Raw genomic sequence first — 26,542 nt, 5'->3', positions numbered from 1 at the left:
TTTTACACCCTAGCCAACTACAGCCTGTGATATATACACTAAAGCAGCCTGGCCTTATTCCCTGTACTACAGTTCGTATATCTAGCTGCCCATTTGCAATCTCTACTTGGATAGCTAATAGGGATCTCAACATTGACATGGTCAAAGTCAATTTCTAGATTCTATACGAACATTTCTACTCCCTACCTCCACCCACTTGCCCCTTATCAGTATAAAAGCAATTCCATCCTTTCAGTTTCACAAGCACCAAAACTTAAGAGTTATCACTGACTCTTCTTCTATTTTACTGGTACTTTACCTTAGAAATATATCTAGAATACACTGCTTCTCATCACCTCCACCACTAGCCCTTAGTCAAAGCCACTATGTCATCTCTGTCCTGTACTATTGCAATACATATCCTAAACTGGACTCCCTGTTGCCACAAAACTGAACAGCCATACAGCAGGCAAAAGTAGACCTTTTCAAACCTAAGTCAGATCATGTCACTTTTCTGCTCAAAACTTCTCATGACTTGCCATTTCACTTGGAATAAAAACCAAAGTTTTGATGGCAGCCTACAAAGCCTCTCCGTGATGTAGTCCCTGGCGCCTGTCCCCTCCACTCCTCTTCCACTCACACACGCCACTCCAGCCACACCAGCCCCCTTGCTTCTTCTCAAACACGCTAAGCATACCCTGCCCTAGTCTTTGTGCTTGCTGTTCCCCAGCCTGAAACCCTCTCTCTAGGAATCTGCATAGCTTGTCTCTCCCATCATTTAGGCTCAAATGTTACCTTCTCAGACCTGTTCTAACTATCCTATATAAACTAGCAACTCCCTACCCATATTGTCACTCTCAATCCTCTTATCTGCTTTATTTTTCTTCTTAGCACCCATCAGCACCTGACAAAGAATGTAATTAATTGTTTACTGTCTTTCTCCAGTACTAAAATGCAAGCACTAAGAGAGAAGTGATTCTAATTTATTCCAAAAGCATCACAAAGAAGAGTACCTGGCATTTAGCCTCGTACATATTTGCTGAATGACCAAATAAATAATTGCACGTCGTTATGCTCAAAGTTTAACAAAGATTAGCTCATTTAATCATCAAAAAACTGTATCACAGTACTATTATTCCAATTATATTAATGAGAGAAAAGGCACAAGAGATTAAATAACTTGTCCACCATAAAGCTTATAGTGGTACAACCAGTCTCCTCTGCCTATTAATGAGATCGAGTAAGAACATACAAATGGAATACTTAACAAAATGTTTGGCACGTAAAATACATAATATTTATGGAATACTTATTACATGCCAAACATTAATGTAGGATCTTTGTGTGTTTTTAGTCATTTAACTCATATTGTTTAATAAATGGTTGCTACTATTATTTTCATTACTTTTTATTTATCAGGTTACCAACCTTAACTCAATAGAAGTTATAAAAGATACTGCTATGAGAAGAAACTCTACAAACTCCAACTTTAACTCTTCTTAGAAAAATGTTAACATACGCTTTAAAAATGTGTTTTGAATATTACCACTGGAAATTAAATCAAAATTAACTGGATTCCTATCATACACAGGCACATCATTAGTAGTACATTTGTCATCTCTCGGTTCTAAAAAGCCCCCTAATATTAAAAGACAACATACTCAAAGATTTCCATTACAAAAAAATCTACTCCTCCAGCAAAACTCTGGTTGCTACTCCATATTGCACCGTATTATGGTTAATGCATATTTTTCATGATAAGTTTAAAAGTATGCAGATTAAAGACGATCTTTTTAATGTTTAAAATAGGACTCGCTCATCTATATAAATTATTACTGAAAGCACCAAGATTATATAATGTAAATATCCCTCTGGTTTAAGTCAGTTTTACTACCAAAAATAAATTTTTAAATTGCTGCATTTGAGAAAATAAAGTGGCCAATTTCCTTTATCCTTGAGTTAAAGTCATGGAATTCACGAAATCTACTGAATGCAATTTTGTCAGCTCAGCATATCATTGGGGTTTTGATTTACAGTGCAACCAGGAGATACTCATTCTCTATTAACAATTAACATATGAGATACTCTGGGTAAAGACCCTTAAAACTTACGGTGCAATAATGGCTCTAGCAGGTCTTTTTGTAGACTGTACTTGTGAAAGCCAACCTTCTAGCTGTGCATTCAGCTGCGGTCCTGTAAAAAGAGAAAGAGGGAAATTGGAGTCAGCAAAGCAACGTGCTATGGATAACCATACATGACACAAAACTCTCATTAAACCTTTTTGGGACTAAAATACCTTAGCAGACAGTGGGATCATCAGTTTGGACATTAATGTTTGAAACTTAAGCAACTACACACAAAGACTCTAGCAAGCAATATGGTATGGCCAAGTACTGAATAAACTAAACTTGCTTTTATCTATTTGTTCAATTCCTGGTCAGGGCACATGCCTGGGTTGTGGGTGTGGTCCCAGATCAGGGCACTCGTGAGAAGCAACCAATCAATGTTCTTCTCTCACATTGCTGTTTCTCTTTGTCTCTCTTTCTCCCTCCCTTCTCCTCTCTCTAAAATTAAATAAATAAAATCTTTTAAAAATGATTCATGTTGATACATGGAGTTGCAATTCATTCATTTTTGATGCTGTGCAGGAGTGTCAAACCCATGGGTCCCATGCAGCCCAAGATGGCTATGAATGCAGCCCAACACAAAACCGTAAATTTAATTAAGACCCTTTTTTTTATTTTGCTCATCAGTTTTTACTAGTGTTTGTGTGTTTAATGTGTGGCCCAAGACAACTCTCCTTCCAGTGTGGCCCAGAGACACCAAAAGGCTGGATATCCCTGCCAAGTACTGTAATGTATGAATATAACCCAATTTATTCATCCTCCTGTTCACAGACATTTTGGCCATTTCCATTTCACTGTTAATAGTCAATGCTACAGACCTCTCGTAAACATGTGTTAAGAGTTTCTATGGGACTTATCTAGAAGTAAAAGTAGTGGATCATATCCTCAACTCTACTACAACATTGCTAAATTGCCCATTAAAGCAGCTGGAACAATTTACCCATCAGTATAAGGGCAAAACAGAATTCAGAAGTTTAATTCTCCCTGTCAAAACTAAGGGAAATGAACACCCCCCCTCCCCGCACACTTTTCTTAAAAGCATTTTCTTTAGAAAACTTCTAATTGTACAATCTTTCTCTGCACCTTTGAAAATGTACATAAATATTTTTAAAAGCTAAATAAGCTTCTAATCAGCAACCCAGACTGACTTTCTCAAGGACCTGGTAGCCATCTCTTTGAAGTATGATCAAGGAAGACAGCTCCCCTTTCTGCCAGTTTCTGAGGAAGGATAGGAGCCTAATTTGAGTCGGCCACCTAGCCACACAGGTAATTTCAAATACCTACTGTCATAAATACTTCTTTTCCCTTTGGATACAGCCAATTAGTTAAAGACAACACAGATGTGTGACAAATGTTGCCACCAAGTCCTCTTACTTGAAAACTATCATAGTTTTACCTTCAGAGCATGTATGTAACTGGTTGTATCTACGTACCCCCATTAAAAGGAAGAGCTCTCTTTAGATCTTTGCAACCTCTTAGCAGATTGCTTGTGATGTGCATCACATTCTAAATTAATGCTTATTAAAAAATAAAACTGTTTTCTTTTCCTTTGACCTTTAAAGAGGTTTTCTGAGGTGGCAGGAGGTTTGTGGTTAAATTACATTTCTCCATCATCAGTATTAGTTAAAAATTCCCATTTCCCTATATCCTTATCAATGTTAGATACTCTCGGAATTTTTAATTTTTGCCAATTCGATAGAGTAAGAAATGGTATACCTCTGATCCTTCTAATTTGTATTTCACAAATATCCACTGAGATTAATTGTGTGCTAGTTTGGAAATTGTTTGGTATATATTTACTCATAAATAAGTCAAACTTATAACAGCCCATCTATAAATAGTCAAAGTACAAAAAATTCTGACTCAAAATGAAACAATGTAGTTTATTTTTAAAACTTAAATTTAACAACAATCACCAAAAATCTGTATGAAATAATCTCATTATTAACTCAAGGAAAAAGAGTAAACTAAAACTTTAGCTACCTAATAAATTTCATATTAACCTAAAGTATGTATGGTAAATATGCAAATAGTTCCATTATTACAAGAAGTTTACAAAGCAGAAATTTAAAAATCCTGTAAGAGCAAAGAAAATATTTCCCAAATAGAATAGATGCAAAGAGGCCTACTCCAAGACACATAATTAAAACAGCAAAAGTTAAAGATAAAGAGAAAGTCTTAAAGCAGCAAGATAAAAGCAGTTAGTTACCTACAGGTGAGTTCCCATAAGACTGTCAGCTAATTTCTCAAATGAAATTTTGCAGGCTAGAAGGGATTGTGAAGGAATATTCAAAGTCATGAAAAGTACGGACTTAAAGCCAAGATTGCTCTACCCAGCAAAGATATATCATTTAGAGTCGAAGGGTAAACAGCTTCCCATACAAGAAAAACTAAAGGAGTTTATCATCACCAAACCATTATTACAAGCAATGTCAAAGGGACTTATAAACAAAGAGAAGATGAAAACTACAAACTAAAAAATTGCAATAAAGACATATCTATCAACAATTGAACCTAAAAAAAAACAAACTAACCAAACAAGCACAACAGAGACAGAATCAAGGCTAAAGAGAGTGTTTTGATGACTGCCAGATGGAGATAGGAGGGGGTTGTTGGGAAATGGGTGAGGAGGTGAGGGGATTAACAAATACACATAGGTAGTTACAAAATAGCCCTGGGGATGTAAAGTACTACACAGGAAATGAAGCAGCCAAAGAATTTACATGCACGGCCCATGGACTTAAACAATGGTGTGGGAATTGCCTGAGGGAGTGAGAGGTACTGGGTGCAGGGGAACAAAGAGGAAAACAAAGAAAAATATTAGAATAAATTAACATTTAATAAACACTTAACAATAGAAAATCAAAATTAAAAGAAAAATACCCTATAAGAGCAAAGAAAATATCTCCCAATTCAGACACCCTACTGCCACCAACTTCACTGATTTTAAGCACTTATACCAAGCTTTCTTATCAGTCCCTCCAGAAAAGGACCAATTTCTACAGAAGGATCCTAAGGTTACAGCCAAATTCCAATGAATTTATTCTTATAATTGCTTAACTGTTGGTCTATAAACTGTCAAGTAAAAAAAAAAAAAAAGAATCTGATTTCTTCCACAGAGGCTGATATTTGGCAATATGTTGTCCTTAATACATGAAGATGATGTAGAATATATGCTTTGTTTTTCAAATACCATTGGACCTAAAGGTGCACTGATGAATGTAAAAATTAAGCATTGTTAAATTGCAACAAAACTACACTATGGTTGTGAGGGACAAATGTGTGTTTACTCCTTTGGATAAAAGAGTAGAATTAGGTTCCCAAAAGATCAATGCTAAGGTATTTCCTTAAGAAATAGATAACAAACAATGTGCTATTAGCAATTCACACTTCTGTTTGAATCTCACTTGAATCAAATAATATTTCATTAACAAGTTTCCTCACATGGTAAAAAAACCACAAAAATATTAAACACATACACACAAACACACAGCTCCTTTTCAGAAATTCCTATGCAACTAATTAACAGAACCATTCTAAGATACCGTAGACAAGTAAGCCAAATTGTTTTTTCCTACACTGTTCTGTTTGCCCCGTTCCTCCTATCCCTCCTTGCCCCCTACCTCATTCCTCCCCCCCAAAAATTCAGTGGTCTTCTCAATCTGAACAAAATTCATGTGTTCAATAAACTCTTCTCAAATAATGTGCAGTTAAATCACCTGAGAATCTCATTAAAATGCTAGTTCTGATTCTACAGGTCTGGAGTAGGGCCTGAGACCCTGCATTTGTAACATTTTCCCCAGGGAATAGTAATGTTTGCTGCCCTATGGACCACACTCTAGTAGAAGGTCTAGGCCAGTGGTTCCCAACGACAAAAGAGGTCCTGGACCCCAAAGACTCCACAAATTTATATGCACCAAAACTTACCTAGAAATAAAGTATGTGTCTAGCTAAATGTAACATCTATCAATTGTAAATATATATATTCATTTAAGATTAATGAAATTTTAACCTTTCTAAAGCATTTATTATCTCAATCAACAAATAATAAAGATCTAGTATCCCGTAGGAAATTCTGAGCTTTCTGACATTAAGAAGGCTCCTAAAAGTAGGGCAAGGAGGTCCTGGCTCGTGTAGCTCAGTGCATTGAGTGTGTCCCATTGAACCAGAGGATCGCAGTTCGATTCCCAGTCAGGGCACACGCCTGGGTTGCAGGCCAGTCCCCAGCAGGGGACTCACAAGAGGCAACCGCAACTGTACATTGATATTTCTCTCCTTCTCTCCTTCCCTTCCCTATCTAAAGATATATAAATAAAAATTTAAAAAAAAAGAAGGTAAGGAGGAACGCATAGAAAAACCTGAGAACCATTACAGAACTATCATTTAACTTTCTTAGAATTGATCTGAACTGTGTTTCAATTACCTTACAATTTTATTTTCTACTAGCTACTTAATAAACTACTACATCATAAGGTTAATCATGACCAATAATGTTTTAATGTCACAAATAACATTTGGTTCATTTTTTAATTGAATAAATATTTATGGAACAACTATTTATGTATCAGGAACTGATGTGGATGCTGGAATTACCGAAACAAGACAAATGTGGTACCTGCCTTCATGGAGCTTATAATTGTCAATGTCTTAAATCCAATGACAACTGGACTGAACTGTGAAAGATCAAAATTTCAGACACCAGGATAAGCTAGCAAGAGACACAGATTTGGTTAGAGGAGGAGCCTTCCAGTTTTGCTTGAATTATTCCATGTATATGGGGCAAAGAATGACCAATTGCCACAACTTTTTTACCATTCTTTTTTAAGCAGTTACCTGCCTATTGGCACAGTAAACTCAATTCCATAAGACTGGTTAAGGTAAAGTAACAAAAGACAAAGCAAAAGCAAAAAATGTAAATCCAAACAAAAGGATTAATAAGACTGTTAGCACCTAGTATTTTGTCACTAACCATTCTGTGAAATATGTTCAAAACAAACTAAGAAATAAACTCTGACCTGTGGTGATGAATTACAAGCAATAAGATTAATAAGCTAGATTTCTTTTAACAGTGGATGGATCTCTGAATTTCACAGGCCAATAAAATTTCTCAAGAAATCTGGATACAGTACAGGGTTGCCAATTTTTTTATTTTACCAAGAATGGACATTTAAAACATATCAACCATTTATCTACGATCACCATGAATTTATCAAACAAATATAATGCCAAAGAGTGGAAGAGCACAATTTTAAGATAACTACAATCTCTTCAAATGAATATATTCACCACATTCCACTGACTCCATGATACTATCAACATTAAGGTGCATCATTATCTTCTGTACCACTAAAAAAGAAAACAAATTCCCAAGTGAACTGGAACATATGGTTTCTTATGACTCAGGATTTTTTATTTTATATTTATTGGAAAAGCTCTTTAAGCTTATTTAGACATGATTGCTCATATAAAACTCTTGTGTTTATATAAAAACAAAATCAAAATAGCCGTGACTGGTGTGGCTCAGTGAACCGCCAGCCTGAGAACCAAATGGTCACTGGTTCAATTCCCTGTCAGGGTACATGCCTGGGTTGTAGGCCAGGTCCCCAGTTTGGGGCATGCAATCTCTTCCTCCCCTTCCCCCCACTCTTTCTCCCTCCCTTCCCTCTCCCTAAAAGTAAATAAATAAAATCTTTTTTTTAAAAAATCAAAATAAATTCAAGGTATTCTTGAAGTTTTCCTCATATTGACTGATAATCTGCTATCTAAATTCCTTTTAACTCAGAATCATCAGTGATTTCTGTTTTTCCGTATCATCACCCTCTGTACCATTTAAAGAAATAGTGATGCAGTATTTCTTTTTTTTTTTTAAAGATTTTATTTTTTTAAAGGGAGAGGGGAAGGGAAGGAAAAAGAGAGGGACAGAAACTCAATGTGTGGTTGCCTCTTGCACACTTGCTATGGGGGACCTGGTCAGCAATTCAGGCATGTGCCCTGACTGGGAATTGAACCAGCATCCCTTTGGTTCACAGGCCTGTGCTCAATCCACTGAGCTACACAAGCCAGAGCCAACATTTCTTTTAAAAGTGTTCCTCTATTATCTCTGAGATACTTGTCTAAGAACCTGACACACATTGTCCAAGTCTCATTGCCATCCTTTCTTGATCCTACCAAACGGTATCTCAAGAAGATAAGCCAGACTTGGTGGTCTCTTCCATAAATGGTACGTTAACTGAAACTTCAGTGAGTTTCAGTTGTCTAGGAATAGCAGCAGGGTTAGTAACAGTTCACAAATATGAGGGGGGCCCCAAAAATCTGAAATTATCTTCTGGAGGGTGGGCCCCTTGTAGTACAGGCTTCCCCTGCTAGGTGAGTGTTCTAGGAACCCATCTGCATCAGTGCACCAGCTGGCATTGTTGTGAGAGGCTGCATTCAGCTTCAGTGAATTTTTTTGAAGACTTTTTCAATGTGTTTGTCCATTTCATAATGGGTTATTTACAAGTGCACCTGCCCACATGGTGCTGAGTGTTCAGCAGCAGTTTTTCACTAAAAACAGCATGACCTCCATGCCCCACACTCCCTATTTACCCAGTCTCCCTATTTACCCAATCTCACCATCCCTGTGACTTTTTGTTTGTTGCCCCTGCTGGAAAGAGTCCTCAAAAGGAAATATTTTGCCAATGCGGAAGAGGTGAAACAAAAAAAAGGGCAGAACTGAAAGGCATCAAAATCAACAGTTCAAAAACTGTTTTGAGCAGTGAAAAAAATCTCAATAGCTGTATTGCACCCAATGGAGAGTACTTTGAAGGTAACTGAAGTTTAAACATGTAAGAATAAATACACAATTTTTTATAAATAAATTCCTGATTTGGGAGCATTCCCTCCTCATATATAGATAGTGACAACTACTGCTATTTTAAAACTGACAAAGATTTTAATATGCCATTGACTGTAAAACATCTCATTTTCAGAAATGCTAAAATGTGGGGGAAATGTACATGCTAAAATCCATTAGCTATAGTAGTACTGTGAAAATCACAGGCACTACAATGTTCTGACATTTATTTAAATGCAGAAGAGTGAATAATTCATCAAAGACCAGCATTTGGGAAACACTTCTCACAAAAAAAAAAAAAAAGGGTTTCTAGGAAGATTTACCAACTATAACAATCTTATTTAATTTTAAAAGCAAATCTGTAACATTTCAGCTTTTCTCCTGAAATACTTTCATTGACACCTTCTGTGACCACATACTTAGAACTTATTGCTATGCCATTTACAAAACTTACTCTCTTATTTTTAGATGCATCTCAAGGGATGCTGTTTGTTTTTATATATCTAGGATAGGGCTCCTCACACACAAAGTTATATGCCCTTGGGAACACAAGAATACAAAAACCGTCACACTGAATCTGATCCCAAACTCATGTAGAGCAGTACTGCACCAAACCAAAAAAACTTGCTATGAAAAACACAGACTGTTCTCCTTGATATAAACCTCAAAGCTTAGACCAAATCTAAATATCTTGGATTCTTTACTATCCACTAATTTATTTAAACATTGTAAGAATTTATCTGCATTTTTAGCTAAACTCTAATTCAGAATACAATCCATAGGGACAATGAACCATCCAAATGAACAGTCTTCAGTGCATAACAACCAACTCACATATCTGGCCAACTGAAAAGCACTTATCACTATTCTCCTCACTCATATATAGCTGTCAAAAATTTTTTTAAATATTTTCTTTTTTTAGTTTTAGAGAGAGGGGAAGGGAAGGAGAAAGAGAGGGAGAGAAACATCAATGTGTGGTTGCCTCTCACATGGCCCCCACTGGGGACCGGGCCCGCAACCCAGGCACGTGCTCTGAGAATCGGACCATGACCCTTTGGTTCGAAGCCCACGCTCAATCCACTGAGCCACACCAGCCAGAGCTCAAAAATTTTATATAGTTAATACCAAGTCCATTGGCATTTCACATCTGAAAGTTCTGCAAATTTGGAAGACCACAGGTATGCCTTCCTCCAGGTCATTTACAAAATTGTAATCTGAAAATAGGTTTAATATTAATCCCTTTAATAGTCTATTAATTTGGATTCTCAATTACCACTCCAATTATCTGTAAACAAATTCCCTATCAAATGATGGCATTAAATCCCTTGGTAGTGCCTGGTTATAATTATCTAAACTCTTTTTTAAGGTCAAGATAATGATTTTTATGTACCACTTTTCATTATTAAAAAAATATGTTTCAACACCAAAATTGGGGAATACATATTAATGGAGAAAAATAGTAACCCCATTATGATAGAAAGCACCAAAATTATATTTTACAAATTTCTTTCTGGTCTTTAAAAGGATATATAACTCTGTAACTTGCTTTTATTTACATAATATTTTAGCATAAGTGTTTCCCTATATTATGAACTCTTTAAAGACATTTTATGCCTGAATAATATTTCTTTTTTTTAATCCTCACCCAAACACATTTTTTTCATTGCTTTTATAGAAAAAAGGAAGGAAGGAGAGAGAGAGAAAGAGAAACATTGAAATGAGAGAGAAACACTGACTGCACATACCCCAACCAGGGATCAAACCCGCAACCTGGGTACATGCCCTGACCAGGAATTGAACCCACAACCTTTTGGTTCACAGGACTATGCTCCAACCAACTAAGCCACACCAGCCAGGGCTGAATAGTATTTCTTTATGTGAATGGATCAGTGCTTCCTTAAACATTACTTCTATAAATAAGATGTTTAGATTGTTTTTAATTTTTTTATTTAAACAATTCGATAATATGCATTTCTATTTCTGCATTTAAAATTATTTCCTTTTGGGACTCTCAAAAATGGAGTTATAATATATATCATTATGAGCCTTTTAAAGATTTTAATACATATATTCAAAATCATATACAAAATCACATCCCTTCATAATCCTGCCCAATGCATGAATGGCCATACACTCACTACCCAAAATAATATTTTAAAAGATTAAGTAATTTAATCCATGCCCCCTTTTGATAAAAATTAAAACTAACACCCTACCTTAATTATTGCTATATTTGACATTTCAAGATAAATTAAACATTCTACCTTTCATGAAAGCAATTTTAATTTCTAGGAAAATTTTTTTTTTTATTTCTAAAGATATTTATTTTTTGCATGACTGTTGATTTTCCTTGCCAGCCACAAGTTATCCATTACTAATGTTCAGCAAGCAACTACTACTACTGGCCTTCACTGACGAGTCACATTTAACACCAAGCCTGTTATGCTGCATTGTGCTGCTGTTTTAAATTACTCACAATCCTGAATATTTTTATATGCTTCTTCAATTAAATTTTTTTACTAATGGGGTATAATTTTTCATCCCTTTCAAAAACATAATTCTTTCTCCTGTAACGGTCAAAAAGTGGTCTTCAGACCAGAATATTCTAATGTATTTATTTAAGAGAGTGATCTGTGTCTTACTTACCCCAGGGCTATTTCATCACATTCTCTGGGGATGGCAACCAGGAGTTTTTAACAAGCTTCTAACAAGCTCTCCAGGTGATTGTGATACTCATAAAATGTGAGGCCTACTGCCAGAAAAAAGTGTATGTGTACATGCTATATGAATGAATAGATATATATACACGAATGAATGTAGCTAATAGGTTACTGGATTGTTTATAACTGAGATCTTTCATTGCAATACAAAACGTTAGCAACATACAAACACATACAAACGCATGAGTTTTTACCTCCAAACTACTTTGAAGCCATAAGTGACCCACTGTTTTTTAAAACTCACATAAGTTTATTTTTAACAATGTTTCTAGCCTCTCATTTCAATTAATGCCTCCCCAGCTTTTCCTTTCAATCCTGATGAAAGAGGAGAATGAACTCAAGATTCATAAACACCAAGTGGTACAACCCACATTCTCTTTCTAATCTTCTGTCTCAGTCCCAAAACTTCAGAAGAACTTAGTAGATGAACAATACAACATCCAGAGTCATTTCAAAATTCCCACATTTCTATTTGTAACTTAAACTGAAGTGCCCAGAAGATGCATGTTTATACTCTAACATACAATCGAGTACTTTAGTGAGGGAAATACAAACCTGGATCATAAAAGGTAACCACCTAAAGTGGTCAAAGGCTTAAAGTTGGGTCCACAATACTTCCTTAATGCATTTCTAACCAGGAATCTTTACTTTCTTCCAACTGCAGCTAGCATAGCTTTTCCCCCTTTGGGTTACAATCAGCCAGTTGATGCTAGTGAATATGCATCATTTAGTACCAAATCCAAAACATAATCTGTGAAAAAATAAAACAAGTCTGTCTTATTGAAAAGAATCAGGACTAGGATAACACCTCCCACACAAGGTAACACTTCTCGGGAAATTGCTAAAAAATAAGTTTCTTGAGATAAAAAGTTAGAATTTCTATTCTTCATACATTTTCACCACAAAACAGACTTGTAGACATTACCATATTCTCAGCCTATTCTGTGTAATTCAGATCTTCTTCTGTAAGAGTTTTCACTTACAGAGTTTGATCAAAAAAGTGAATCAGGCCCAGCAGAATACACCACATGAAACATGTAATAGAGCTGCATACATGTGAACTGATAAAACAAAGATCTAAGACAATCTAAACATCCACCAAAATAAAACTGGTTAAATAAATTTTGGTAGATCCATAAAGTAAAATATTTGGCGACTAGAAAACAATGAGGCAAAATTTTATGACCCTTTATGGAAGACACTGAAATTGAGAAAGAAAAGAAAGCATGGTACACAACAGAAAGCACAATGTCTTGCCATTTTGGGTGTACATATATATATCACACATGGTTATATACTGGTTTGTATTTATGCAGAATATCTCCAGGTGAACTCAAAAGATGAACAGTGATTGCATCCTGATAAGGGAACTAAGAGTAAAGGAAAACTATTTTTCACTGTACACTTGTTTATATGTATCTTTTGCATTTTGCACTATGTACATGTACTACTTATCAAATAATTAAGTATAAACAAATATGGTGCAGTCACATAATATAATACCATGAAGTCATAACCAATGATGCTGCAGCCATGTTTATCAACATGGAAAAAAGCCTCTGAACACTAGATCCAACTAACAACAAACCACTGTTAGACCTAACACACTACCTAACATTAATAATCTAGGTTAAATCAATAGAACAAAACAGCCAAGAATTGTTATTTCACCAATAATATACACATCAGAGTAAAGGGACACATATGGACCAATGTGACAAGATTTCCCCAACAGCAAGGAGGGCCCCTTTTCACTTCACTCCCCTAAGAGTGATGGCTATCACCAAATTTCTGATAGATAAAAATCAGAGAATATACAAATAGTCTACAAAAGAATGATCTAGAAGACAGTAAACACCTTATTAATATTTTTTATAATTCTCCAATGAACAAAATATAAGTTCAACAGTTTGCATTTCTTAGCTTTATTTTTATTTTTTGGTTTGTCTTTGGTCTAGGCAAGGACTTCACTTATTCTTCCCTCTGACTTCTCCAGCAATCATTTACCAGATAATCTAGAGAAGTTAAATTGCTTTTTGAAGCAATTAACTATAATCTAATACAATTTTTGTTTTTCTTTTTTTTTCTGTGGTGGTGGCATGTTTGAGGCCTGTTTCTTCTTTCACTAAGCACTAGTACTGCATGTACCAGCTCATCCATCTAAACAATTACGTTTCTGATTTTGCAACCACAAAATGCAAACAAAAAAAATCTCAGCAAGTTCTTCCTTGATAACCAGCCAAGAAAATATGCCTGATGTGGACTGAAAGTCGGGCCTGCCAGGTATCAGATATGCAAGAAAGAAAAGGGAGTCAGGCACAACCACCACCAACACAAGAGGCTTCCCATGGAGTTCTGAGATTGATGGTTTAGGGCAGAGGTGTCAAACTCATTTTCACCGGGGGCCACATCAGCCTCACGGTTGCCTTCAGAGGGCCAAATGTAACTTCAACTCCTTAACAGTTAAGGAGTAGTCACATTTATACAGTCCTAAGATTACTTCAGCTCTTTGAAAGCAACCATGAGGCTGATATGGCCCTGGGTGAAAATGAGTTTGACAACCCTGTCTTAACTGTCAAATTTAAACAAACAAAAAAAAAACCCCACAGACACACAAAAACAGCCATTCAATGTAAATGAATCAAAACTATACCTATTTTTCCCAGATAGGTAAAAAAAATACATTTTTTGGTGTGCCACAGAATTTTAGTAATTAGTTTATGTGTGCCATAAAAAGAAAAAAGTAGAAAATCATTGCCTTAGACAATTGTCACTGGCATCTTCTTTTGTACCAGTACCAATGATGGAATTAAAGACAGACCATGAAGTTTGTTTTAAGATGGGGCACTTTGACTTGGACACACTGAAAGTTTTAGGAGACAGTAACACAACCAGGTAAAGATATGCAGTTGGTAAATAAGAAGAGTCTCAAGTGCAGAAAAAGGGATCAACGATAGAAACACAGATTTCAGAGTCACTTAATTAGGTGGTTAAAGACAAAAGGATGGAGTACAACCATGTGAGTGTGTATGGATTGATAATGACAGCACAAATGTTAAAAACCTACCTCTTAGACTACAGACACTTGGGCACACAAGTAACAAGCTGTGCCAATGAGAGAGAAAAGGGGTGCAGCACAAGAGAAAGGGGAAAAATACAATATAAGGAAAGCAAAGAGATTAGATCTTCAAGATTAACAGAATCTAATGTGCTGCAATGAATGAGAATAAAGAAAATGCTAATCAATATATTTGGTGATTATGAGAAATCAGTAACCTTAGAGTGATTAGTTTTCAGTGATTCATGGTAATAATTTAGTTTACAATTAGCTGCAGACAAGATGAGATGCAAGAAAATGGAGAGCAAGTTATACCAACCCGAGAGCTGCAAGCTACCAACACTGCTGCCTTTTTCATCTCTAAGTTGCCCAGTTTGAAGTCTCCAACACCTCAGATACATCAATGAACCCACTTTATAAAATATAATCTTAGGCATTAGCAACTGTATTTCTATATCTCACAACAAAGAAAGCCATCTATTAATATGATGATAAAGTCAATGCCATTCATGGTCATTTTTGGAATTTTATCCAAATAGAGAGCAGAAAACCTGAATACAGAAGTGCATTTTTCGGAAGCTAAACAGTTTCTAAGATTTTCTCCACACATTCACATTAAAAATGTATTACAGGTTAACAATCCTGCAGCTAATGCTACAGAGCTCAAGCCTGTATTTCATGTTACAAAGGAGAGCGATAATTAAAAATACTAGCATTTGGTACTGGCAACACAGCTTTCATCTAGGGACATCAAAGCAACTTTTAAACATCTTTTAATTATGGCCTTTCTAAACCATCCTGTGTGCTACAGCAGAACACAAGCAAGAACATGATTACATTCTACCCTGATGGCACAGAAAACATCATTTAAAACATCTGTGATTAATATTCAGTAATTACAATAGATGGGGATATAACAACAGAAGTTACTCTGGATAACTTACTTCAGAATGAAAAGTAAAATCTCAATTTGAACTTTAGTAACCATCATGCAGAAAAATTTAGGGAAGAACCAGACTAAATGTTCTTATTAGTCTGGTTCTAATAAGTTCTATTAGTTCTATTAATATTAAAGATATGTTAAACAAATACTATAAACGAAGTAACAAACGTAACAAAAGTATACCATCTTCAGCTATTTTGACATACATGACGTTCAATTTAAAAGGGGGGTGATAATACAGAAGAAAAAACTGCAAACTGGGACAGGTAACAAATGGAATCTAGAAGGTATTTACAATGTGACAACACAGTTCTGAGTTCCTTAAAATGTTATTCTTGGTTAACTGTCACAGTAAACACATGAGATGGTTATTACCTCTAGCTTACAAAGAAACAAAAAGGCAACATTTCCTCAAGTTCATACACCTAGTAAATGGTAATGCCAAGATTTTGAGCCATGTTAGTCTCCCGACTGTGAGGCTGCCCTACTACATACAAAACACATTGCCTATTCTAAGAGGCAAGTGATCCACATTACAGTCCTAGCTTTCCCACACACCTGGGCCTCAATTTCCTTTTCTGTAAAATGAAGAGGGCCAACTCAATGTCTATAATCCTAGGTTACTATAATATACTAAGAAGTAGAATTGTTTAGATTGATGTTTAAAGAAAAAATTATCCATCACTTGTATGCGTTTCACAAGGTATGCCTCTTATGCCACAAGCTTTCATTCTATGCTTTCCTCAGTGTTATATCAGAAAATAAGAAAGACCTGGCTGGTGTAGCTTAGTGGATTGAGCGCGGGCTTGTAAACCACACGATCGAGGTTCAATTCCCAGTCAGGGCACATGCCTGTGTTGAGGGCCAGTTCCCAGCAAGGAACTCACGAGAGGCAACCACACATTGATATTTCTCTCCTTCTCTCCTTCCCTTCCCCTCTAAAGATAAAAAGAAATAAAAAAAATAAAAACAAAATTAGAAAGTCAACACAGGAGTGACAGAGCAAACACCAAGAATCTCATTCTCAAAAGTGAGAAAAAAAGCTAAAAAAAATAAATACTATATAAGACAGTTTAATGACTCTTAAGAAATGACAACTTGGGGTGCTGAACACACAATGCAATACATAGATGATGTGTTATAGAACTGTATACCTGAAACCTATATAATTTAATTAACCAATGTTACCCCAATAAAAAATGTTTTCACTTTAATTTAAAAAATTAAATTTAAAATTTTTAATAACTAAAATTAAATAAAGAAATTATGCCTTTTTAAATAAAGGAAGATCCTGAAACAAAGCCTTTTGTGATAAAGCTTTGAAAATTACGAGTCTCAATGTATTTTAATCATTAAAAGAATCATCAGAGGGCATTTTATTAATTACCAACATTATTTAGAAGACTTAGATACTCTGAAGAGAGTTAAGATTAGCCCCAGTTAGGCGGCTCAGTTAGTTGGAGTGTTGTCCCATACACTAAAAGGTTGAGGGTTCAGTTCTGGTCAGGATACATACCTAGGCTGTGAGTTCAATCCCCAGTTGGGGCATGTACAGGAAGCAATCAACCAATGTTTCTCTGTCACATTGATGCTTTCCAGCCTCCCCCTAAATTAATAAACAAATCCTCATGTGAGGATTTTAGAAAACATACACTTAAAAAAAAAAAGGAAAAATCCAGGTTCCTTGGGAAAATGAATTCCACAGTGGGGGAAGGAGATGTAAGATGAACCTGGAACATCTTATACCAAATAAGATAGTTAATTTAATATGACATATTAACTGAGTCATATACTGACAAGAAATTCTGTCAAAGGTTATTCTAGGTGTCTCTATTAGGGTGTTTCTGGAAGAGATTAACATTTAAATCTGTACATTAAGGAAAGCAGATCGCCTTCCCTGATACAGGTAAGCCCCATCCGCTCAGCTGAAGGCCTGAATAAAACAGAAACACTGACCCTCCTGCCTCACAGCCTTTAGGCTGGAACACTGGCTTCCCCTCCCTTTGGTAAACTGAAGCAATGGGTCTTCCTAGGTCTGGAGCTGCCCAGACCCTGGACTGGGTCTGTATCCTCGCTCTCCTGAGCCTCCATCTTGCCGACCAGAGTTCTCAGATCTTCCCAGCCCACAAAACTGCATGAGCAAAGTCATTATAATAAATCTCCCTATAAATACACATATGTATCCTACTGGTTGTGTTTCTCTGGAGAACACAGACTAACACACCAGAAAGTAAGAAAACTATTAAAAATCATTACAGCCATGTCAAATGGACTCGAGAGTCAGCTTACAGGGGCACCCACTGGCTAAATATGAGACAACCCGAGTCTCTTTCAAACCTGCAAGTACACAATGACACTTGAAAAAAAACGTACCTATGGTTACCAATGGATAATGTTAGGGAACCAACTCATTATTTTGATAACTGGTAAATAAAGGAAAAGAATCAAGCATTACTTATCCTACTTTTTCTATATGAACTACTTCTTCACTTAACATAATAATTGAGGAAAGGACGTAGCCATTAAGTATTACAGACCATAAATGAAGGTAAAATTATTTTAAAAATCACCACTTTGTGAGCCCTACTAAATGTATAACTCTAAACAATGAACTTGAATGGTTACAAATAAGAGCAAAATGACAACCAGGAATTCCCTACTTTCAGATAAAAATACAAAAAGTCTAGAACTTCCAGCCAAGATGGCGGTGTAGGTAGACACACTGTGCCTCCTTGCACAACCAACAGGGCAACAGCAATTTAAAAACAAAAAACAACCAGAACTGACAGAAAACCGAACTGTATGGAAGTCTGACAACCAAGGAGATAAAGAAGACACATTCACCCAGACCAGTAGGAGGGGCGGATTCGGGTGGCCGGGCGGAACAACTGGAGAGCAAAACAGACCAGGCAACCCAGGGCTCCAGCTCGGGGAAATAAAGCCTCAAGCCTCTGACAGGAAACACCTGTGGGGGATGAGAAACTCCCAGCCCCACAGGAGAACTCGTTGGAAAGACCCACGGGGTCCTAGAACGTACACAAGCCCACCCACAAGGAATCAGCACCAGAAGGGCCCACTTTGATTATGGGTAGCAAGAAGTGACTGAAATCTGGCAGAGAGCAGAGCAAGCAGCACTATTCCCTCTCCGACCCCTTCCCACACACAGTGTTACAATGCATCAACATTGGTTGCTGCGCCCTGGCAAACACCTAAAGCTCCGCCCCTTACTATGTAACAGGCACACTGAGACAAAACAAAATATGGCCCAAATGAAAGAACAGATCAAAGCTCAAAAAAAAAAAATACAACTAAGTGATGAAGAGATAGCCAACTAATCAGATGCACAGTTCAAAACACTGGTAATCAGGATGCTCACAGAAATGGTTGAGTATGGTCACAAAATAGAGGAAAAAGTAAGGCTCTGAAAAGTAAACTAAACAAAAATGTACAGGGAACTAATAGTGAAGGGAAGGAAACCTGAACTCCAATCAATAGTTGGTTTGTAGCAGAAGGAAGAAATAAACATTCAACCAAAACAGAATGAAGAAACAAGAATTCAAAAAATGAGGAAAGGGTGAGGAACCTCCAGGACCTCTGTAAACGTTCCAACATCCAAATTACAGGGGTACCAGAAGGAGAAGAAGAAGAGCAACAAGTGGAAAAATTATTTGAACAAATAATAAAGGAGAATTTCCCCAATCTGGCAAAGGAAATAGACTTTCAGGAAGTGCAAGAAGCTCAGAGAGTCTCAAAGAAGTTAGACCCAAGTAAGTATGCACCAAGACACATCATAATTACATTACCCAACATTAAAGATAAGAAGAGAATCTTAAAAGCAACAAGAGAAAAGGAGACAAGTCACCTACAAAGGAGTTCCTATAAGATTATCCACTGATTTCTCAAAAGAGACCTTGCAGGCAAGAAGGGGCTAGAAAGTAGTATTCAAAGTCATGAAAAGCAAGGACCTACATCCAAGATCACTCTAGCCAGGAAAGCTATCATTTATAATGGAAGAAAGGCAGATAAAGTGCTTTCCAGATAAGGTCAAGTTAAAGGAGTTCATCACCACCCAACTCTTATTATATGAAATGTTAAAGGGACTGACTTATCTAAGAAAAAGAAGAAGGACAAAACTATGAACAGTAAAATGGCAACAAACCCACAACTGTCAACAACCAAACAAACCTAAAAACAAAGAAAACAAAAACAAACGAAGCAAACAGCTAGAACAGGAACAGAACCACATAACTGGAAATTGCATGGAGGGGGTATTAGCAGGGAAGGGAGTGGGAAACGGGGGAAAACGTACAGGGAATAAGTAACATGAATGGTAGGTAGGAAATAGATGGGGGGCAGGGTTAAGAATAGTACAGGAAATGGAGAAGTCAAGGAATTTGTACATATAACCCATGGACATGAACTAATAAGGGGTGGGGGAAATACAGGTGGGAACAGGATGTGTGGGGGGTGGGGGAGGATAAAGGGAGGAAAATGGGACAACTGTAATAGCATAATCAATAAGATATATTTTTTAAAATACAAAAGTCTAAAAAAATACAAAAAGTCTAAATCTGATCAAGTCTCTAAATCTAGGATGTTCAGCACAGGAATCACTAGTCACATGTGGGCAACTATAATGTAACCAATCCAAACTGAGATGAGATATAAGTATAAGATACTGGACTTCTAATATTTAGTACAAAAATATTAAATATATCAATAAATATATTGGTTATATGTTGAAATGATAAATTTGGGGTATAGTATATTAAATAAAATACATTAAAATCAATTTCACCTGTTTCAGTTTTTTTACACTGAATACCAGAAAAATTACAACTAACCAATGTGTGGCTCAGATTTACAGTTTTTATTTAGATTGGACAGGCTGCTAATAGTATATTTACAAATTTTTACAAACTACTTGGAACAGAAAAACATGGTGACCAGCACCACAGAGATCCAAACAAAACCCAAGCACCAAAATCCAGGCTATGGAAATCACTGATAGTAAAAACACCCAGTCTCTTCAGCAACAGCAAAATGACATGGAAATGAAAACGGAAGTAAGTGAGACAGAGGTGGAACGTGGAGATTCAAAGAGTTCACATCAGGAAGAAGGCAAAGATGCCCCCTCTCTCAGCACTGCTTTTCAACATGGTGCTGGAAATCCTAGGTAATACAGTAAGATAAGAAAAGATATACAGATTAGCAAGGAAAAATAAAAACTGTTCTTCTAAGCAAATGACATGATTATCTATGTAGAAAATCCCAAAGAACTGACCAAAAAAGAAACCCCCTCCTAAAATTACTAAGCAATTATAGCAATTTTGCAGGGCACAAAGTTAACATACAAAAAATCAATCACTTTTCTATATACAAGCAATAAATAAGTGGAATTTGAAACTAAAACACAATACCATTTATATTAGCATACAAAAAATGAAATATTAAGGTATAAATCTAACAAAGTATGTATAAAATCTATATGAGAAAAACTATAAAACTCTGATGAATGAATTCAAAAAACTAAATAAATGGAGGGATATCCCATGTTTGTGGACAGAAAGACTAAACAGATTCTGCACAGGAAAGGAAACCATCAAGAAACAAAAAGATAACCTAGTGAACAAAAGAAGATATTTAACCATGATACATCAATCGGGGATTAATATCCAAAATTTATGAAGATCTCATACAACTCAACACCAAAAAAACAAACAATCCAATTAAAACATTGGCAGGGGACCTGAACAGACACTTCTCCAAAGAGAACATACAGGTGGCCCACAGACATATGAAAAGATGTTCAATGTCACTAATCAACAGAGAAATGCAAATTAAAACCACAATGATATCACCTCGCACCTCGCACCTGTCAGAATGGCTATCCAATATATGAACAAATGTTGGCAAGGACTTGGAAAAAAGGAACCCCTGCGCGCTGTTGGAAGGAATGCATACTGGTGCAGCCACTGTGGAAAATAGTACGGAGAGTCCTCAAAAAACGAAAAATGGAACTGCCTTATGACCCACTGATTCTACTTCAGAGCATATAGCGAAAGTAACCCAAAACACTAATTCAAAAGAGTATATGCATCCCTATATTAATCACAGCATTATTCATAATACCATTCTTTTAAATAATCAATGATACAACCTTTTTCTCATACAACTATTTGGCATTAAAACGAGGCCTGATATTCATATCCCAGAGAAAGCTAAACTATTTGAAGCAGCTCTACATGCATTTCAAAGATTTCACATATGTTGTTTTAGTGCAAATTTACTTAAAACTTAAGTTTAAATCTTTAAAAGAATATTGTACTTAGGCAAAACAACCTAACTTAGATGTTGCCACATTTGTAAATAAATGGTATAAAACCAACATTCTGTCAGTGGTTGTCTTTGGGTATCAAATTATGGGTACATACATCTTTTGGCCATCTCTATACATTCTAATTTTTTCTACAGTAACCAAGTAATTTTATGATGGGGTGGAAGCTTTATATAAATATAGGATAATACAGGACTTCCATTCTATAAAGGAAGACAAAACCAAAAATGAATATTAAATTATAAATGATCTAATTTCACTAAGTGAAATTGCTATGTAAGATATGTTAATAGGTCCCAATCATTTGGCAGTAAAACAATAACAAGTACTCTTAATAGAAATATAATTCATTAATGAAACTTAATTGATTTCTTTAATGTGTTAGTGTTTAGTTGAAGGTTTTTAAATTTTGTTTTGCTGTTTATGTAGTACAAGTTCCAAAAGTAGTTACTACGAAATTACTGTTCTGACCTCTACTCTCAAATATTATCTTGACAAGCCCTCTGAGGAATTAACCAGGATACTTAGACAGTAAGAATCAAAATACCCAAGTGTCAACCAGGAGTCAGGAGTTTTGCCTGTGTGTCTCAATCTTTGGCTCAAGAGCCTCACATAAGAGAATTAGGGATGTGCTTAATAAAAATTGAGATTCCCAAAAGCCTAACCCCAAAAGACTGAATCAGATTATATATGAAAGTATCAAGCCAGGACCTGGCTAAAAGCACTTGAAAGATTATTTTATTTCTTCCTATAGACCTTAAATATCTTCTGCCAGCCAAACCATGACACCATCACATATCATTTAAACAGTACCAGGTGTCTCATCTTGTGAAGTAATCCTGGTTATCTGAGTCTGTCTCACTTGGCAATAGGATGCATCTACAGACTTGAGCTCCTTGCTTCAACTAACACCACAGGTTCCAGGGCTGCATACATCCAGGCTGGGTTGACTGCAAATAGCTTCTACCCTGGCATCACCAACTCTGCTCAGGGGCTCTCATGCCAATCTCCAAACCTGGAAGTCTCTGAATCTTGAACTGCCTACAGTATTACCCTAACAGTATTAGCAGACTTCCACCTCCTAGCAGCAAACCATCTAGACACTTCTAGAAGTGTCAGCCTCTGTTCTATTAAGTGACCAAATTGCAGAACAGCAATACTCAATCAGTGTGCCACAAGAGGCACACAGTGTAACACAAGAATTTTTAAAACATGCAATATCTGACTATTCAGTCAGGGGCACTGACTTCTTTTCCCTTTAAAAAATGACAACAGCCGCCCTGGCCTGGTGGCTCAGTTGGTTGGAGTGTCATCCCATGCACCAAAAGGTTGCGGGTTCAATCCTTGGTCTGCATGCAAGCAGGGAACCAACCAATAAATGTTTCATAAATGTTTCTCACATCGATGTGTCTGTCTGTCTGTCTCTCTCCCACCCTCCCCCTTCCTTTCTCTCTAAAAACTGATGAAAACATACCCTCAGGTGAGGATTAAACAAAAACTGCATGGCACACAGGCTGAAAAGCCACTGCTTTAACTAGACACAGCTGGGGTTTAAGGAAAATTCTCACCTCCAGATCTGTGATACAGAGACAGGACTCAGCAGACAATGTATACTGTAATATAGGGTCTTACTGGACCCAGTCAAGTGAAAGCCTACGCTTCTCCTAAACCGGTGCCCTACCTGCTAGACACATAGGAAATGCCACCCAGTTCTCCAGAGTACTTAGCTTACAGATCCTTTAGTGAGTATCTAGAAAAGGCACAAGTATCCTATTTCATTTCTCCCCCACCTCTCCATGTGGGCTGAGTACTAAAAAACAAAGTGTCTTTGCCTAGAAACAAAGTATCTCTAGAGAATGAAAAGGAGAGAAAGGAACAAGTTCACTGCAATAATCAGCAGAGGAGGAGTCTATGCTCTCAAACACATCTAAATGTAGCAAAAATTAAAATGCTGAAAAATGTCAAAATATGTAAGAATATAATGACCTCATATTAAGTCATTAACAAGCCACATTCCAAAAAATCACTAAAAATATATACTCATATGTTAAAAGTATAAAGAGAAAAATAAAGAAGAACCCACAATGTCCAGGGAGGTGAAGTATATATACAAACCACTTTCTCTTCAGGCCCATTAATTGTAAGTAAAGTAGATTTAACATCCAGACTCTTAATATACCTAATTTTAATTACTTTTACTGAAATTAGTCCTCCTCAACTAAACATTGAACAGGGGGTATATAAAGTGGCAAAGGAGGAAGCAAATTCTCAGTTAAAAATTTTTATTTTTTTAAATTATATTATAGATTGCTCTATTACGGTTGTCTCGATTTTATCCCCGTTACCCTCCACCATACAGAAACACCCATACCCTCAGGGAACCCCGCGCCACTGCTCATGTCCACTGGTCATGCACAGAGATCTTTGGCCACTCCATTTCCTACACTGTACTTTACCTACCCATGGTTATTCTGTAACTACCTATTTGTACTTTTTTTTTTTTTAAGATTTTATTTATTTATCCTCAGAGGGGAAGGTAAGGAGAGAGGGAGAGAAACATCAATGTATGGTTGCCTTTTGTGCGTCCCCTGCTGGGAGTTGGCCTGCAGGGAACTGGCCTGCAACCCAGGCATGTGCCCTGACTGAGAATCGAACCCGCCTATTTGTACTTCTTAATCTCCTCACTTCTTCATTCATTCCCCTGCATGTCCCTTCCCATCTGGCAACCATCAAAATGCACTCTGCTCTCCACAGCCATGATTGTTTTTCTTTGTTCTTGTCGTTCTTCCTCTTCTTCTATGATAGTTGTCCCAATTTTCCCCTATTGCTCTCCCCTGCCCAGCCTACCTGTTCTTGTTTGCTTAGTGCATTTTAGATTAAAATATTGATAGATATGTATTTATTGCCAATTTATTGTTCATACATTTAATCTCTTTCTTAAGTCCCTTTATCATTTAGTAATTATTTGGTGATGATGAACCCCTTTAGTTTTTTCTTGTCTGGGAAGCTCTTTATCTGCTCTTTGATTCTTTTCTTTTGTTTCTTTTTTGTTTAATTCTATATGGTAGCTTTGCTGGGCAGAGCAATCTTGGCTGTAGGTCCCTGCTTTTCATGACTTTGAATATGTCTTGCCAATCCCTTCTAGCCTGCAAAGTTTCTTTTGAGAAATCAGCTAACAGTCTTCCGGGAACTCCCCTATAGGTAACTAACTGCTTTTCTCTCGCTGCTTTTAAGATTCTCTCTTTATCTTTAACCTCTGGCATTTTAATTATGCTGTGTCTTGTAGTGCGCCTCTTTGCATCCATCTTGTTTGGGACTTTCTGTGTTTCCTGAACTTGCATGTTTATTTCCTTCATAAAATTAAGGAAGCTTTCTTTCATTTTTTCAAACAGAATTTCAATTCCTTGCTCTTTCTATTCTCCTTCTGGCATCCCTATGATTTGAATGTTGGACTACTTGTTGTCCCGGAAGCTGCTACCCTATCCTTGTTTTTTTTTTTGGATTCTTTTTTTCTTCTTGTTGTTCTGATTGACTATTTTTTGCTTATGTTTCAAATCATTGATCTGATTGTTGGCTCCTACTGTTATTTCTCTGGAAATTGTCCTTTATTTCAATTAGTGCATTCTTCATTTCTGAATGGATATTTTTACACTATTGAGGTCCTCATTAAGTTCCTTGAGCACCCTTATAGCCAGTGTTTTGAAATCTGCACCTGATGGATTGCTTATCTCCATTTCATTTAACTTTTTTTCTGGAGTTTTGATCTGTTCTTTCATTTGGGTAATGTTTCTCTGTCTCCTCATTTTGGCAGCCTCCCTTTGTGTCTATGTATTAGGCAGAGCTGCTTTGACTCCGTGTCCTGGTAGCGTGGCCTAATGTTGTAGGTGTCCTATAGGGTCCAGTGTCACAGCTTCCCCTATCACCCAAGCTGGGTACTTGAGGTACACCCTTTGTGTGGGCTGAGTACTCCCTCCTCTTTTAGTTGAGCCTTGATTGCTGTTGTCAGGGATTGGCTGTGACCACTGACCACCAACCTCCGCCCTCTGTGGTGATCACTGTGCAGGAGCTGGGTGGAGGTGCTCCAATGTGGTCTGTAGCTGTTCAATGGGTGTGCAGGCTCTGGGTTTTCCTGGATGGTGCAGGCCAAAGTCAGCCCTCACCTGTGTCCTGCTTGGGGCAACCTTACCTGAGTTATAAAGCAATCTGCAGATAGCTGCTACTTGTGCTGGCCTTTGAGGTTCCTAGGCACATCCAAGCTATGAACCTAGGCTGGCTGCAGCTAGTGCCCAGCCTGGGGCCACTTAGAAAGAGGTATGGGGGTAGGGGCTGGGGGCTTGCTGAGGCTGGCTGTTGCTTGTTTGGAAGGATTTAGGAAGTTGCGGAGCATGAGCCAGACCAGTCATTCATACAGAAAAGCCACTGTTAACAGTTTGGTTGGGGCCACAAGTTTGGTGGGGCAGAGCCTCAGGGGATCTCCAGGGTGGGGCAAACAGTGTTAGCCAGGTTGATGAAGTCTCAGGTATTGCACTGGCCTGCCAGTTCTGTGG

At 36.9% G+C, this 26,542-nt stretch overlaps 1 protein-coding gene across 2 annotated transcripts in view; it reads right to left on the bottom strand.

Moving 5' to 3' along the window:
• Positions 1-26,542, bottom strand: part of MEMO1 (mediator of cell motility 1) — a 110,817-nt gene that overhangs the window by 66,190 nt on the left and 18,085 nt on the right. Inside the window, exons 1-2 of one of the 2 annotated variants that reach the window (XM_037066634.1) lie at positions 12,213-12,378; positions 2,091-2,172 (exon numbers count right to left, since the gene is read on the bottom strand). Coding sequence is in view for 1 of the 2 variants with exons in the window: in XM_037066635.1 (XP_036922530.1) it covers positions 2,091-2,172 (82 nt within the window). In the remaining variant the exon portion in view is untranslated. Of the gene's footprint in view, positions 1-2,090; positions 2,173-12,212; positions 12,379-26,542 lie in introns of those variants that run through there. The other variant, XM_037066635.1, reaches the window with a different exon arrangement.

Source organism: Sturnira hondurensis, unplaced genomic scaffold (assembly GCF_014824575.4).
Source record: "Sturnira hondurensis isolate 20B ecotype Veracruz unplaced genomic scaffold, ASM1482457v3 Scaffold0016663, whole genome shotgun sequence".
NCBI lineage: Eukaryota > Metazoa > Chordata > Mammalia > Chiroptera > Phyllostomidae > Sturnira > Sturnira hondurensis.
Note: the sequence above shows the minus strand (reverse complement) of the source record. Positions and strands in the feature narration are given on the sequence as shown.